We start from the raw sequence: 17,646 nt of genomic DNA on the forward strand, positions 1-17,646 counted from the left end.
TACACATGTACAGACTGTACAGGACTGGACATAACTGTACACACTGTACAGACGGTACAGAACTGGACATAACTGTACACATGTACAGACTGTACAGGACTGGACAGAACTGTACAGACTGTACAGGACTGGACATAACTGGACATAACTGTACACATGTACAGACTGTACAGGACTGGACATAACTGTACACATGTACATATTGTACAGGACTGGACATAACTGGACACATGTACAGACTGTACAGGACTGGACATAACTGTACACATGTACATATTGTACAGGACTGGACATAACTGTACATAACTGTACACATGTACATATTGTACAGGACTGGACATAACTGTACATAACTGTACACATGTACAGACTGTACAGGACTGTCCAGGACTGGACATAACTGTACATATGTACACACTGTACAGGACTGGACATAACTGGACATAACTGTACACATGTACAGATTGTACAGGACTGGACATAACTGGACACATGTACAGACTGTACAGGACTGGACATAACTGTACACACTGTACAGACGGTACAGAACTGGACATAACTGTACACACTGTACAGGACTGGACATAACTGGACACAACTGTACAGGACTGGACATAACTGTACAGACTGTACAGGAATGGACATAACTGCCTGGACTGTACAGGACTGGACATAACTGGACACATGTACAGACTGTACAGGACTGGACATAATTGTACACACTGTACAGGACTGGACATAACTGTCCAGCTATGTCAGGTCCTATACAGTGTGTCCAGTTATGTCCAATTATGTCAAGTCCTGTACAGTTATGTCCAGTCCTGTACATTTATGTCCAGTTATGTCCAGTCCTGTACATCTGTACTATTGTGTCCTGTGTGTACAGTGTGTCCAGTTATGTCCAGTCTGTACAGTGTGTACAGTTATGTTCAATTATGTCCGGTCCTGTACAGTTATGGATATTTATGTGCAGTTATTTCCAGTTATGACCAGTGTGTACAGTTATGTCCAGTGTGTACAATTATGTCCAGTTATTTCCAGTTATGTCCAGTGTGTACAGGTATGTCCATTTATGGACAATTATGTCCAGTTATGTCTAGTGTGTTAGAGGTCTACACTATACACTATATGCACACTATATATCAGTATGTACACGATATACCCTATGTGCAGTACATAGTGTACACTCTATCCAGCATGTACACTGATAACCATATCTGCACTATATACACTATGTACAGTCTACCCAGTGTGTACAGTGTGCACTATGTACTGCACATACACTAATAAGATGTGCACTATATACGCTCTGTACAGTACATACAGTGAGTACACTATGTACACTATGTATACCATGTACACTATATACCCTGTGTACAGTCTATACAGTGAGTACAGTGTGCGCACTATATACTGCACATACACCAATAACGTGCACTATATACACTATGTACAGTACATACAGTGTGTACAGTGTGTGCACTCTGTCCAGCATGTTCACTAATAACCATATCTGCACTATATACGCTATGTACAGTACATACAGTGAGTACAATATATACACTTGTAGTATAGTAGGAGTCCCTGTAAAATCTATTTAGTGTATAAGTGGCCTTGCCCCAGTTCTAGTTATTTTAAATGAGCCACAGCTGTGAAGTCCTTGGTTGGGCAGCAGCTGTGGCTCGCGAAGGTTATTAGGATAAAAAGGGGTGGGTTGAGAGCCCTGGAGAAGCCCTGATGAAGCTACAGGGAACGACACTGCTGAGATGAGCTGCATGTGAGAAAGTCACCCAGAAGGTATGGAATTTAGCAATATAATAACAACAGTATGATTACAACATACACTATGTACAGTCTATACCCTATGTACAGTACACACAGTGAGTACACGATGTACACTATGTACAGTCTATGCACTATGTATAGTACATACAGTGAGTACACAAGGTACAGTCTATGTACAGTCTATAGCCTGTGTACACAATATACACTATGTACAATCTATGCACTATGTACAGTACATACAGTGAGTACACAACGTACACTATGTACAGTCTATACACTATGTACAGTCTATACACTGTGTACACAATGTACACTATGTACAGTCTATGCACTATGTACAGTACATACAGTGAGTACACAATGTACACTATGCACAGTCTATACACTGTGTACAGTCTCTACCCTGTGTACACAATGTACATTGTGTACAGTCTATACACTGTGTACAGTACATACAGTGAGTACACAATGTACAGTCTATGCACAGTCTATACACTGTGTACACAATGTACACTATGTACAGTCTATACACTGTGTACACTACATACAGTGAGTACACAACGTACAGTTTATACACTGTGTACAGTACATACAGTGAGTACACAATGTACACTATGTACAGTCTATACACTGTGTACACAATGTACACTATGTACAGTCTATACACTGTGTACAATACATACAGTGAGTACACAATGTACACTATGCACAGTCTATACACTGTGTACACAAGGTACACTATGTACAGTCTATACACTGTGTACAGTCTATACACTGTGTACACAATGTACACTATGTACAGTCTATACACTGTGTACAGTACATACAGTGAGTACAAAATGTACACTATGTACTGTCTATACACTGTGTACAGTACATACAGTGAGTACACAATGTACAGTCTATACACTGTGTACAGTACATACAGTGAGTACACAATGTACACTATGTACAGTCTATAGCCTGTGTACAGTACATACAGTGAGTACACAATGTACACTATGTACAGTCTATACCCTGTGTACACAATATACACTATGTACAGTCTATACACTATGTACAGTACATACAGTGAGTACACAATGTACACTATGTACACTCTATACCCTGTGTACACAATATACACTATGTACAGTCTATACCCTGTGTACAGTACATACAGTGAGTACACAATGTACAGTCTATACACTGTGTACAGTACATAAAGTGAGTACAAAATGTACAGTCTATACACTGTACAGTACATACAGTGAGTACACAATGTACACTATGTACAGTCTGTACTCTGTGTACACAATGTACAAAATGTACAGTCTATACACAGTACAGTACATACAGTGAGTACACAATGTACACTATGTACAGTCTATACACTGTGTACAATACATACACTGAGTACAAAATGTACACTATGTACAGTCTATACACTGTGTGCAGTACACAAAGTGAGTAGACAATGTACAGTCTATACACTGTACAGTACATACAGTGAGTACACAATGTACACTATGTACAGTCTATACCCTGTGTACACAATATACACTATTTACAGTCTATACCCTGTGTACAGTACATACCGTGAGTACACAATGTACACTATGTACAGTCTATACCCTGTGTACACACTGTACACTATGTACAGTCTATACCGTGTACAGTACATACAGTGAGTACACAATGTACACTATGTACAGTCTATACACTGTGTACAGTACATACAGTGAGTACACAATGTACAGTCTATACACAGTACAGTACATACAGTGAGTACACAATGTACACTATGTACAGTCTATACACTGTGTACAATACATACAGTGAGTACACAATGTACACTATGCACAGTCTATACACTGTGTACACAATGTACACTATGTACAGTCTATACACTGTGTACAGTACATACAGTGAGTACAAAATGTACACTATGTACTGTCTATACACTGTGTACAGTACATACAGTGAGTACACAATGTACAGTCTATACACTGTGTACAGTACATACAGTGAGTACACAATGTACACTATGTACAGTCTATAGCCTGTGTACAGTACATACAGTGAGTACACAATGTACACTATGTACAGTCTATACCCTGTGTACACAATATACACTATGTACAGTCTATACCCTGTGTACAGTACATACAGTGAGTACACAATGTACACTATGTAAAGTCTATACACTGTGTACACAATGTACACTATGTACGGTCTATACACTGTGTACAGTACACAATGTACACTATGTACAGTCTATACCCTGTGTACACAATGTACAAAATGTACAGTCTATACACAGTACAGTACATACAGTGAGTACACAATGTACACTATGTACACTCTGTATTCTGTGTACACAATGTACAAAATGTACAGTCTATACACAGTACAGTACATACAGTGAGTACACAATGTACACTATGTACAGTCTATACCCTGTGTACACACTGTACACTATGTACAGTCTATACCGTGTACAGTACATACAGTGAGTACACAATGTACACTATGTACAGTCTATACACTGTGTACAGTACATACAGTGAGTACACAATGTACACTATGTACAGTCTATACCCTGTGTACACAATGTACACTATGTACAGTCTATACACTATGTACAGTCTATACCCTGTGTACACAATGTACACTATGTACAGTCTATGCACTATGTACAGTACATACAATGAGTGTACAGTCTATATGCTATGTACAGTATATACATTTATTAATTCTTAAATTTTTTAAAATGCTTTGCTGTTTTTTTTATTTTAGATCATTTTACTTTTATCAATTTTATTTTAAAATTTTTAGGGTTTTTTCGTTTAATTTTGTTTAAAATTTTATATTATATTTTATTTTTTATTTTTATTTTTATTTAAAATTTAAAGTTTTTAAATTTAATTTTAATTTATTTTATTTAATGTTGCATTATTTTATTTATTTTCCATTATATTCTATTTTTCCTAATTTTCATTTTATTTCTTAATTATTTTATTTTTTTATTCGTATTTTAAATTTATTTTTATTTTTTATGGGTTTTTTATTTTTGTGGTGATTTTTTAATATTTATTTTGTATATTTTATCTCTTTTTCTTTTTAAATTATTTTTAAATGTTTTGTGGGGCTGATTTTTATTTTCTTTTATTTTTGTTATTTTTATTTGGGGTCTTTTTTGGTGTTTTTTCCTATTTCTTAGTGGGTTTTTCTATTTTTCTTTGTGTTTTATTACTCTGGGGGGTTTGCTTTTTTTTTAATTCTTTATTTTGGTTTTTCATTTCATTTTGTGGGTTTTTTATTTTTTTCTGGCTTTTATCTATTTTTAAAATTATTTTGACATGTTTGGGAGGCTGGTTTTCGTTTTCTTAATTATTATTTTTATTTTGGGGGGTTTAGTGTTTTATTTTGTATTGCCATTTTTATTTTGGATGGGTTTTAGGGTCTTAATTTTATTTTTTTTAATTCTCGTTTTTATTTGGGGTTTTTAATTTTATTTTTAATTGTTTTTTTTTTTTTATTTTGGGGGGTTTCTTTGTGGTTTTTTAATTACTTTTTAATTTTTATTGATGACAAAAGAACCCAAATGTGTTTGAATGTTTTCAGTTCCAACCTGTGCTGGAAGGAGCTCACCTTCCATGCACTCCTGCCATTAAGAAATTCACTTTACACTGAGTTTAATGAAGGTAATTAATTAAATCTGGTTCTGCTGGGGATGTGCTGCTGCTCAGGACCTGGGAATTCCTGACAAATGACCCCAACAATTCTCACCTGGCTGCAAAATCAACATTCCCTCCCAAAACCAGAGAGAAATGAACCCTAGAACTGCCATGAATAAAATAAACCTCCACAGTACAATTCAACAGATACAACTAAAGTTCTAGAATCTAAATAAATGTCATGAATAAATAATCTGAATAATTCTACAATGTGTTTCCTGTGCTCTATGATAAATACTTTATTTGTGTATCCACCTATGATAAATATTTCTATATGTGTATCAAACTGCAATAAATATTTGTGTTTCAATCTATAATAAATACTTCTATGTGTGTATCAATCTATAATCAATAATTTCTGTGTCAATCTATAATAACCACTAATATCTGTACATAAATCTGTTATATTTGTGTATAGGTTATCAATCTACAATAAATACTTTGTGAGTCAATCAATAATATTTCTATTTGTCTATCAACCTATAATAAAAACTTTATTTGTGTATCCACCTATAACAAATATTTCTATTTGTCTATCAAAGTGCAATAAATACTTTATTTGTGTATCAATCTAGAATAAATATTTCTATTTGTCTATCAATCTATAATAAATCTTTTGTGTCCACCTACCTTATTATTTCTCTTTGTGTTCCAAAACAAATAAATGCATACAAATAAAGGTCATGAATGAAACAATCTGAATAATTCTACAATCTGTTTCTTGTCCTCTATGATAAATACTTTATTTGTCTATCAACCTATGATAAATATTTCTATGTGTGTATGAAACTGCAATAAATATTTGTGTTCCAATCTATAATAAATATTTCTATGTGTGTATCAAACTATAATAAATATTTGTGTTTCAATCAATAATAAATACTTCTATTTGTGTATCAATCTATAATCAATAATTTGTGTGTCAATCTATAATAAACACTTATATCTGTACATAAATCTATTATAAATACTTAATATATATTTGTGTATAGGTTATCAATCTACAATAAATACTTTATTTGTGTATCAATCTATAATAAACACTTCTATGTGTGTATCCACCTATAACAAATATTTCTATTTTTCTATCAACCTATAATAAAAACTTTATTTGTGTATCAATCTAGAATAAATATTTCTATTTGTGTATCAAACTACAATAAATCTTTTGTGTCCACCTACCTTAATATTTCTCTTTGTGTACCAAAACAAATAAATGCATACAAATAAAGGTCATGAATGAAACAAATAATCTGAATAATTCTACAATGTGTTTCCTGTGCTCTATGATAAATACTTTATTTGTGTATCAACCTATGATAAATATTTCTATGTGTGTATCAAACTGCAATAAATATTTGTGTTTCAATCTATAATAAATACTTATATTTGTGTATCAATCTAGAATAAACACTTCTATGTGTGTATCCACTTATAATAAATATTTCTATTTGTCTATCAAACTGCAATACTTTGTGTATCAATCTAGAATAAATATTTCTATTTGTGTATCAAACTGCAATAAATATTTGTGTTTCAATCTATAATAAACACTTCTATCTGTGTGTATCAATCTATAATCAATAATTTGTGTGTCAATCTATAATAAACACTTCTATCTGTACATAAATCTATTATAAATACTTAATATATATTTGTGTATAGGTTATCAATCTACAATAAATACTTTGTGTGTCAATCAATAATATTTCTATTTGTCTATCAACCTATAATAAAAACTTTGTGTATCCACCTACAACAAATATTTCTATTTGTCTATCAAAGTGCAATAAATACTTTATTTGTGTATCAATCTATAATAAATATTTCTATTTGTCTATCAATCTATAATAAATCTTTTGTGTCCACCTACCTTATTATTTCTCTTTGTGTTCCAAAACAAATAAATGCATACAAATAAAGGTCATGAATGAAATAAATAATCTGAATAATTCTACAATCTGTTTCTTGTGCTCTATAATGAATACTTTATTTGTGTATCAACCTATGATAAATATTTCTATGTGTGTATGAAACTGCAATAAATAATTGTGTTTCAATCTATAATAAATATTTCTGTGTATCAAACTATAATAAATATTTGTGTTTCAATCCATAATAAATACTTCTATTTGTGTATCAATCTATAATCAATAATTTGTGTGTCAATCTATAATAAACACATATCTGTACATAAATCTATTATAAATACTTAATATATATTTGTGTATAGGTTATCAATCTACAATAAATACTTTGTGAGTCAATCAATAATATTTCTATTTGTCTATCAACCTGTAATAAAAACTTTATTTGTGTATCCACCTACAACAAATATTTCTATTTGTCTATCAATCTATAATAAATCTTTTGTGTCCACCTACCTTATTATTTCTCTTTGTGTTCCAAAACAAATAAATGCATACAAATAAAGGTCATGAATAAGATAAATAAGTTGAATAATGCTACAATCTGTTTCCTGTGCCCTGATTTTTAGGGGATGAACCCGTGGGGTTGCTGCTGTGCAGGAATGTGGGGAATGCACCCTAAAAATGTCATAAATGAAATAAATAACTAGAATAATTCTCCAATCTCCTCCCTGTGCTCTGATTTCCAGGGAGTGCACCCTGGAAATGTCCCAAATGCAATAAATGACCAGAATAACTGCACGCTGGTTTTCAGGGCCTGAAGCTCAAGTGTGTGGGACAACACAAACTCTGAGCTCGCTGGCAGGGGCCCTGTGAACTCCCACAGCCTGGAACAGCCGCCGTCCCTTCCTGCAAGAAGAAAAGGCACCTTGGCAAAAGTCAGCGCTTTTATTTACAAATCCGGCAGCAGCAGGAGGAACGGGAGCAGGAGGAGGAGACGAGGAAGGTGCTCCAGCTAAAGCAATGATTTATTGGGAATGGCAGCAAATCAAAGGGACAGTCCCTGCTTATGGCAGCACTTATCCAGGAATGGAGAAAGGAAACCAGCCTCGCCACGGCTTCCTAGTGGCTCTCTCCCTTCTTGCCCACTACCTGCAACAGGAAACAGCACAGTCAACCCTCTGCCCAAAAATTCCCTTTTTTTCCCCCAAAAAATCCCCATTTCCCCCCCCAAAATTCTCAATTTCCCTCCCCTGCAAAGCTCCCTTTTCTTGTCCTCAAAATTCCCCTCTTCTCCCATCAAAATTCCCTTTTTTCCCATCAAAATAGCAATTTTCCCCATCAAAATACCCATCTTTTTGGGATTTTGGGATTAAATAGGAATTTTATAAGGAAAAATGATAATTTGGGGGAATAAATGAAGTATGCTACAGAGGGAAAGTGGTTATGTAGAGGAAAATGGGAAAGAAAGGAGAAAAAAGGCAGAAAAATTAGGAGAAAGGAGAAAAAAAAGAGGAAAATGGAGATTTGGGGGAAAAATGGGAATAAATAGGCAAAAAAAAAAGGGGGAAAGTAGAAAAAAGAGCAGAAAAAGGGGATTTTCATTTCATCCCTGCACTAATACCTACAGCTGCTCCACATGTGTGAGCTGAGCAAAACAAAAGGGATTTTGGGGAAAAGTGAGAGGGAAAATGGGAATAAATAGGCAAAAAAAGGGAAAAGTAGAAAAAAGAGGAGAAAATGGCAAAAAAAAGAAAAGGGAAAAGATGAAACACTGGCAGCCAGTGTTTCCAGTCTGGGAGAATGAGGGAAGTCTAAAATCTGCGTTTGTTTTAGAACAGCAGAATGATTTTTAATGATCTTGAGTGGCAGTGAAAGGCAGGAAAAGCTGTAAAACTCCTTTATTAAGTTATTAGCAGGAGAGAAATGAAGTTTTAGTTAAAAAAAGAAATTAAATTTTGGTTTTGCTGCTAAGAACTAAGTAGGTGTCATGTTGGTGTTAGTGCTTTTAACCTGCTGAAAACCTGTGTACCATAAATATTGAAGCAGTTCATTTTAAATTAAAAAAAATAAAATAAACTACTTTATTTAAAAATAAAGAATAAAAGCAAGGGGCTCACTCGTTTGAAGTCGTTCATGTTGGTGGCCTGCACTGGAGTGCCAATAAATGTGAAATATGTGATTCTCGTCGTCTCTTCGTCACCATGATTGGACTGCACAAACAGCTGCCATGGGGAAAAGCCAAAAGAAGGACTTTTAAAATTTCAGATTTTAATTTTTATATTTTAATTTTTAGATTTTAATTTCTGAACAATCCCTTTGCCAGGATTTTTTCTGAGAGGCTCAGGAACAAAATGAATAATTATCTGCTGCTGTGCAATGCAACAGGTGCATCTGTGATTGGTCTGATGTGGTTGTTTTTAATGAATGGCCAATCACAAGATTTTATTATCATTCTTTTCTATTCCATGCCAGCTTTCTGATTAAATCCTTTATTATTTTGGTATAGTTTTAATAATGTACCTATCATAAAATAATAAATCAGCCTTCTGAACCATGGAGGCAGATCTTTGGTGTGGGGATCTCTACTTGTCAGAGTGACTTGGAGAAAAGTTCCAAAGTCTTTTTTCCCAGCCTGGTGCCTGAAGAAGGAGTCAGGGCTCTCAAGGTTGTTTATTGGATCTTATCTAGAAAATTCTTTTTCCTGTCCAGCAGGACAGTTCCAGGCACTCTGTGTTATGTGTTTACACTAAAAACGACGTGTACAATATTTACAATTATTTTCCAATACCTATCACCTGTGTTAGACACAGGTGAGCTTCTACTCCAGACCAATGCAAAAGTGCCACCATCACAGCAGAAGATGGAGGCCAGGACGAAGAAGGAGAAAGGCTGGGCACAACCAGTTCCCTCCATCTTGCCATACCAAAACCCCTAAAATCTACTTTTCCACCCTGGGATAACGTCACTATTATTCTACTTAATTTGTCCTGACTCGCAGAACTTCATCTGAGGTTGGGAATTTGCCCCATGGGTCATAATCAAACCCACAGGTGTTTTGGGCCCTGAGCCCCCTGGCAGGGGTCCTGGATGCTCAGGACAGCCAGAGGGATTTGCACACCTCATCCCTTCCCTCTTCCAGCTGCTCCAGATGTGGGAGCTGACCAACTCACACCTTTATTTCCATTACACACATCTCAGTCTCTTATTTAATAATGATTGAGAGAGCAGTGCCTTTCCTGACAGCCTGTAACCCCCAGCTGGGATCCCCACAGCCCCAGGCCGGCCGTACTCTGACACAAAGCGAAGAACGTCAGAGCAGTGCCACTGCCCGGGCTGGTGGCACTCACAGTGACACTGTTGACATTCTGGAACTTGACGTAGCGCAGCTGCACGATGCCATCCTCCCTGATGTCCTCGGGGCCCAGCTGCAGCGCCTGCGTGGGCTCGCTGCGCTCGGCCTCCTCAAAGTCCATGGAGCGCGGCAGGTTGATGAAAATCTTGATGGACTTGGGGCCCTGCCCTGGACACACAGGCAATGGGAATTACAGTGCAGGGATGGATTTGGGGCCATGGACACACACAGGCAATGGGAATTACAGTGCAGGGATGGATTTGGGGCCCTGGACACACACAGGCAATGGGAATTACAGTGCAGGGATGGATTTGGGGCCATGGACACACACAGGCAATGGGAATTACAGTGCAGGGATGGATTTGGGGCCCTGGACACACACAGGCAATGGGAATTACAGTGCAGGGATGGATTTGGGGCCCTGGACACACACAGGCAATGGGAATTACAGTGCAGGGATGGATTTGGGGCCCTGGACACACAGGCAATGGGAATTACAGTGCAGGGATGGATTTGGGGCCCTGGACACACAGGCAATGGGAATTACAGTGCAGGGATGGATTTGGGGCCCTGGACACACAGGCAATGGGAATTACAGTGCAGGGATGGATTTGGGGCCCTGGACACACAGGCAATGGGAATTACAGTGCAGGGATGGATTTGGGGCCCTGCCCTGGACACACACAGGCAATGGGAATTACAGTGCAGGGATGGATTTGGGGCCCTGGACACACACAGGCAATGGGAATTACAGTGCAGGGATGGATTTGGGGCCCTGCCCTGGACACACACAGGCAATGGGAATTACAGTGCAGGGATGGATTTGGGGCCCTGCCCTGGACACACACAGGCAATGGGAATTACAGTGCAGGGATGGATTTGGGGCCCTGCCCTGGACACACACAGGCAATGGGAATTACAGTCCCCACAAACGGCAGAACCCAGCCAGGAGATTGCACACACTGCACAGCGGGAGCTTGGTTATTATAAAATATGGGGAATATTTCAGTGGAATCTGTCTGGCCTGGAATTGAGTCCAGGTGTCTCTCTCCAGGCTACCAAACTATAAACACTTCTATGTGTGTACCAAACCACAATAAATATTGCATTTGTGTATCAAACTATTGTAAATCTTTGTGTATCAATCTATAGTAAATACTTTATTTGTGTATCAGTCTATAATAAACACTTCTACCTGTGTATCAAACTATAGTATATCTGGTATTTCATTTTGTGTATCATTTTGTGTATCAAGTACTTCATTTTGTGTATCAAAATATAATAGCTATTTGTATCTATAAGAAATATTTTTATTTGTATATGAAACTGCAATAAGTAATTTGTGTATCAATCTATAAGAAATAATTCTATTTGTGTATCAGTCTATAATAAAACTTTGATTTGTGTATCAAACTACACCAAATACTTTATTTGTGTATCAACCTATTACAAATATTTCTATTTGTGTCTCAAACTGCAATAAACACTTCTATCTGTGTATCAAACTATAGTAAATATTTGTGTATTAATAAATATTTCTATTGATGTATCAATCTATAATAAATCTGTGTGCATCAAACAATAAGAAATACTTTATTTGTCTATCAAGCTGTAAGAAATATTTCTATGTGTGTATCCACCTATAATAAATATTTCTACTGTGTATCAAACTATAGCAAATATTTGTGCATTAAAATACAATAAATACTTTATTTGTGTATCCACCTATAATAAATATTTCTTTTTGTGTATCAATCTATAGCACTTCTATGTGTGCATCAATATATAACCAATATTTCTATTTGTGTGTCAAACAAATAGACAATAAATAAATTGCGTATCAATTTATAATAAATACTTCTATGTGTGTATCAAACTATAATAAATACTTCTACATGTGTATCAACCTATAAAAATATTTCTATTTATGTATCAATCTACAATAAATACTTCCATGTGTGCATCAATCTGTAATAAACATTTCTATTTGTGTACCAGTCTACATACTTGTAAATGTGTATCAATCTGTAATAAATACTTCTATGTGTGTATCCATCTATAATAAATATTTCTATTTGTGTATCAAACTGCAATAAATAATTTGTGTATTAATCTATAATAAACACTTCTATGTGTGTATCAACCTATAATAAATATTTCTATTTGTACATCAAACTATAGTAAATATTTGTGTAACAATCTATAATAAATATTTCTTGTTGTGTATCAATGTATAATACTTCTTTGTGCATCAACCTATAACAAATATCTCTGTTTGGTGTATTAAACTACAATGAATTGTGTATCAATTTATAATAAATGCTTCTATGTGTGTATCAATCTATAATAAATATTTTATTTGCATATCAAACTATAGTAAATATTTGTGTATCAATCTATAATAAATCTGTGTGTGCATCAAACTATAAGAAATACTTTATTTGTGTATCAATCTGTAATAAATACTTCGTTGTGTGCATCCACCTATAATAAATATTGCTATGTGTGCATCAAACTATAAGAAATACTTTTTTGTGTATCAATCTGTAATAAATATTTGTTTGTGTATCAATCAATAATAAATCTACATGTGCATCAAACTCTAAGAAATACTTTATTTATCAATTTATAATAAATACTTCTATGTGTGCATCCACCTATAATAAATATTTCTATTTGTGTATCAAACTACAATATTTTATTTGTGTATCAATCTATAAGAAATATTTCTATTTCTATCTGTGCATCAATATCTATTAAATACTTCTATTTGTGTATCAATCTATAACAAATATTGCTATTTATGTATCAATCCACAATAAATACTTTTATGCGTGCATCAATCTGTAATAAATATTTCTATTTGTGTATCTGTCTATAATAAATGTAAATGTGTATCAATCTATAATACTTTGATTTGTGTATCAAACGACAATAAATAATTTGTGTATCAATCTATAATAAACATTTGTATGTGTGCATCAATCTATAATAAATATTTCTATTTGTGTATCAGTCTATGATAAATACTTGTATGTGTGTATCAATATAAATACTTCTCTTTGTGTACCAAACAGTAAGAAATACTTTGTGCATCTATCTGTAATAAACTGATTTGTGTGTCAAACTCTGATCTTTGTCCATCAATCAACAATAAATAATTCTACGTGTATCACTCACCATTGTCTGGCCCCTGCAGTTTCATAGAGTAAAGCTTGACAGGCTGACTAAAAGCTACAGTGATGAGCAGCTGTGGAGGGAAAAAACCAAAATTACACACTGGTTTGTGCACTTGGAACCAAGTGGAAAAAAACCAAGAGGGAAAAAACCAAAATTACACACTGGTTTGTGCACTTGGAACCAGCCCAGCACAGGAGACAGGGATAGGGCAGCTCTGGAATAAAAGGCTGGGCTCACTTGCCCTGTTCCACCCATCCTGTGCCTTTACTGCCCTGTGCCTGGGCATTCTCAGGGTGGAAACCTTGGGAGCCTGCAGGAGAACATCCCTGCATCCATGGGCAGCACAGCCTTGGAGGCCAGATATCCTGCAGAGAACATCCTGCATCCACGGGCAGCACACCCTGGGAGCCCTGCAGGAGAACATCCTGCATCCACGGGCAGCACACCCTGGGAGCCCTGCAGGAGAACATCCTGCATCCACGGGCAGCACACCCTGGGAGCCCAGGGCTCCTGCAGAACATCCTGGATCCATGGGCAGCACTCCCTTTCCTGCAGGCCCCCAGCCCCTCAGGAGAAGCCCCTTGGATCCATGTGCAGCCCTGTCCCCATGCAGCCCTCTCCCCGTGCAGCCCTGTCCCCGTGCAGCCCTGTCCCCGTGCAGCCCTGTCCCCATGCAGCCCTGTCCCCGTGCAGCCCTGTCCCCGTGCAGCCCTGTCCCCATGCAGCCCTGTCCCCGTGCAGCCCTGTGCAGCCCTGTCCCCATGCAGCCCTGTGCAGCCCTGTCCCCGTGCAGCCCTGTCCCCATGCAGCCCTGTGCAGCCCTGTCCCCGTGCAGCCCTGTGCAGCCCTGTCCCCATGCAGCCCTGTGCAGCCCTGTCCCCGTGCAGCCCTGTGCAGCCCTGTCCCCATGCAGCCCTGTCCCCATGCAGCCCTGTGCAGCCCTGTCCCCATGCAGCCCTGTCCCCGTGCAGCCCTGTCCCCGTGCAGCCCTGTCCCAGGTGCAGCCCTGTCCCCGTGCAGCCCTGTCCCCATGCAGCCCTGTGCAGCCCTGTCCCCATGCAGCCCTGTCCCCGTGCAGCCCTGTCCCCGTGCAGCCCTGTGCAGCCCTGTCCCCGTGCAGCCCTGTCCCCATGCAGCCCTGTCCCCATGCAGCCCTGTGCAGCCCTGTCCCCATGCAGCCCTGTGCAGCCCTGTCCCCATGCAGCCCTGTGCAGCCCTGTCCCCGTGCAGCCCTGTGCAGCCCTGTCCCCATGCAGCCCTGTGCAGCCCTGTCCCCGTGCAGCACACCTGCTCGTCGCAGTCGGACTCCAGGTAGGAGGAGTCCTTGCGCAGGCAGTTCTCGAAGCCGTGCTCGTCGCTCTCGTTGAGGCACTCGCAGCCAGCCTTGTTGATGAAGGGCAGCAGATCCATCTGGGGACAGAGAGCACAGCTGCTCACAGCTGGGACAGCCACAGCACGGCACACAAAATGCATTTTAATGACTGGGGACATTCTTCATTCGTAGGAAATGTGTATATGTCAACATTTACATTTTCTCAGGCAGCTCTGCCTAAAACCCAACTATTTAACTTCAAGTACATTTGTTTTAACACTTGAGCTACACAACAAAGCTGTGGCGAGCTACTCACATATCCTTTGGGGATGTCAGTGTCCTCGCTGTTGCCAGGATCGTTCTCCAGGTGCTGTTTGATTTTGTCCTCCAGGCCCACGGCATCTGCTCCCTGGTACTGGTCGATGCGCACCTTGTTCCGGAAGAACAGGAACGTGGGCGTTGCTGAGATGTTGTTGGTGGCAGCCGTGCCCTGGGAGCAGATGTGAGTCCCCATGAGTGCTTCAGGCAATCTCACCTGCACCACTGACAGCTACCCAGTCCCACCAATAAACCCATTTATTTCATTTTTTAAATTTATTTAATTCACCCTAGTGCTGTGCGCAGTATCTATTTGGGGCTGAGGATCAATGAATTACTGTGCTTCCACACTGCTCCAAGGCAGGGCAGCACAGCAGGAGCAGGGATATTCCCCTGGCAGGGATTTGTTCTCCCAGTTTGGGAGCAGCCACTGCAGGGCCCCTGTGCCCTCCCCGGTGCCCATCCCCGGGCAGCAGGAAGGGTCTGGAGCACGCACCTGGCACTGGTGCACGTCCACCTCCAGGAACGTCGCCTGTGGGTATTTGTTGCTCAGGGCGTTGAAGGCGGGCGCGATCCGCAGGCAAGGGCCGCACCTGTGGGAAAAGCGACACGTCCATGGATTCCGCTCCTGGTTTCTGTGTCAGTGCCTGCCCCAAATGGAATTGGAATGTTCCTGTTCTTCCTGATATCCTGCTGTAAAAACAGCCCCTCTACCCGGCTGCCCGCTGCTGATACAATGAACTATGGCATTTGGGAACCTGCAATTTATTGTCTTCATTTGCATCATTTTTACCACAGTCCTGCTCAAGAAAGTGTTACAAAGGGAAAATACTACTAACCAAAAACTCGTATCTTTAGTCCATCCTGGGAAAAAATTATATTTACACACAACTTAAATATTTAATGGTCAACACGTATCAAACTGCTCCCACAACAAATCTCATTTACACCTATAACCAGTTATTCCCATGTTTATTTGGCCCTGGGAGGACAGAGTTGGTTTCTTTTGATTTAATGGCATTGCTTTGGATGAAAATGTGTATTTTTTATTTATTCTGCGTCAGCGTAAGTGTAGGAAGTGCTCAGCTGTATCAATTCCTGTAAAGGGAGTTTCTCACTGAGAAAGAGAAACGAAAAGTGGAATGAAAAAACCCCGACGCAGAAAATTGGCAAAAAACCACCCATAACTAAGAGGCAGCAGCCACAAAATAATGAGGTGCCCTATGAACTCCCAAACCCCTGAGATTATCACTATTCTGCCTAATTTCACAAATTAATGGGGATAATTCAGATATCGAGGTTTATTTGGTGACAAATTCATCCCGATTTCACCACAATTGCATCTCCCTGCTGAGGAGGGGGAAAGGGATAATCGACATGTCCTGGGCAAATGGGGTGCGGATCAAGGCAAGTTTTATGGGGCAAAAGATGTTTTTGCAAGTTTTAACTTGTTTTTAGTGCTGTCCGTGCCTTGTTCCCATCACTTTCCTGCCCTTTAACGGGGCTTTAAACCAGCGCAGCCCCTGCTCCCTCAGAGCGCCTGAGGGATGGCGGGTCCGCGGGCAGTGGGTTCGGCGGGAAAAACGGGAATTTATCCCAGGACCTGGGAACATCGTGTTAAAAATCACGGAACTTAGAAAGGGGCTGATGCTGCGACTGCACTGACGCGTTCCGGAGCGCCCCTCACGCTGCAAACCGCGCCGGGGAAGCCCGAATAAAAACACGGCAACAGCGGCGCCTTTCCCGGAGCCTGAGGCGGAACGGGCGCGCAGGAGCCGCCCCCGCCCTCACTCACCCCCTCATGGTGAACTTCACCACGGCCAGGCGGGAGCCGGCGGCGCTCAGCTCGGGCTGGAACTCGGTGTCGTTGGCGATCACCTTCACGCCCGCCATGGCCGCGGGCCCCGGTGGCGGTGCCGGGTGCGATGTGCAGCGTCACGGCGGGCAGGACGCCCGGCATGCACCGCTGGCACGGGCGCAGGCGCGGCCGCCCCGCTCCGCTCCCGCCCGGCCGCCATCTTGGGGTAGGGCAGCGCGGAACCCAGTGACGTCACCGGCCGCCATTTTGGGAACGGGCAGCGATGCCCCCGGCCGCCATTTTGAGAACGG

General features: G+C 39.6%; 1 protein-coding gene across 1 annotated transcript; it reads right to left on the reverse strand.

Moving 5' to 3' along the window:
* Positions 1–8,306: 8,306 nt before the first annotated feature.
* On the reverse strand, positions 8,307–17,552 carry TXNL1 (thioredoxin like 1). Its single transcript, XM_058823722.1, has 8 exons — positions 17,333–17,552; positions 16,034–16,130; positions 15,536–15,709; positions 15,195–15,317; positions 13,908–13,977; positions 10,723–10,895; positions 9,493–9,597; positions 8,307–8,524 (listed from the first exon to the last, which is right to left on the reverse strand). The coding sequence occupies exons 1-8, from the start codon at positions 17,428–17,430 to the stop codon at positions 8,495–8,497; spliced, it is 870 nt and encodes a 289-aa protein (XP_058679705.1). The 5' UTR covers positions 17,431–17,552; the 3' UTR covers positions 8,307–8,494.
* Between the last annotated feature and the right edge of the window lie 94 nt (positions 17,553–17,646).

Source organism: Ammospiza caudacuta, chromosome Z (genome assembly GCF_027887145.1).
Source record: "Ammospiza caudacuta isolate bAmmCau1 chromosome Z, bAmmCau1.pri, whole genome shotgun sequence".
Taxonomy (NCBI): Eukaryota; Metazoa; Chordata; class Aves; order Passeriformes; family Passerellidae; genus Ammospiza; species Ammospiza caudacuta.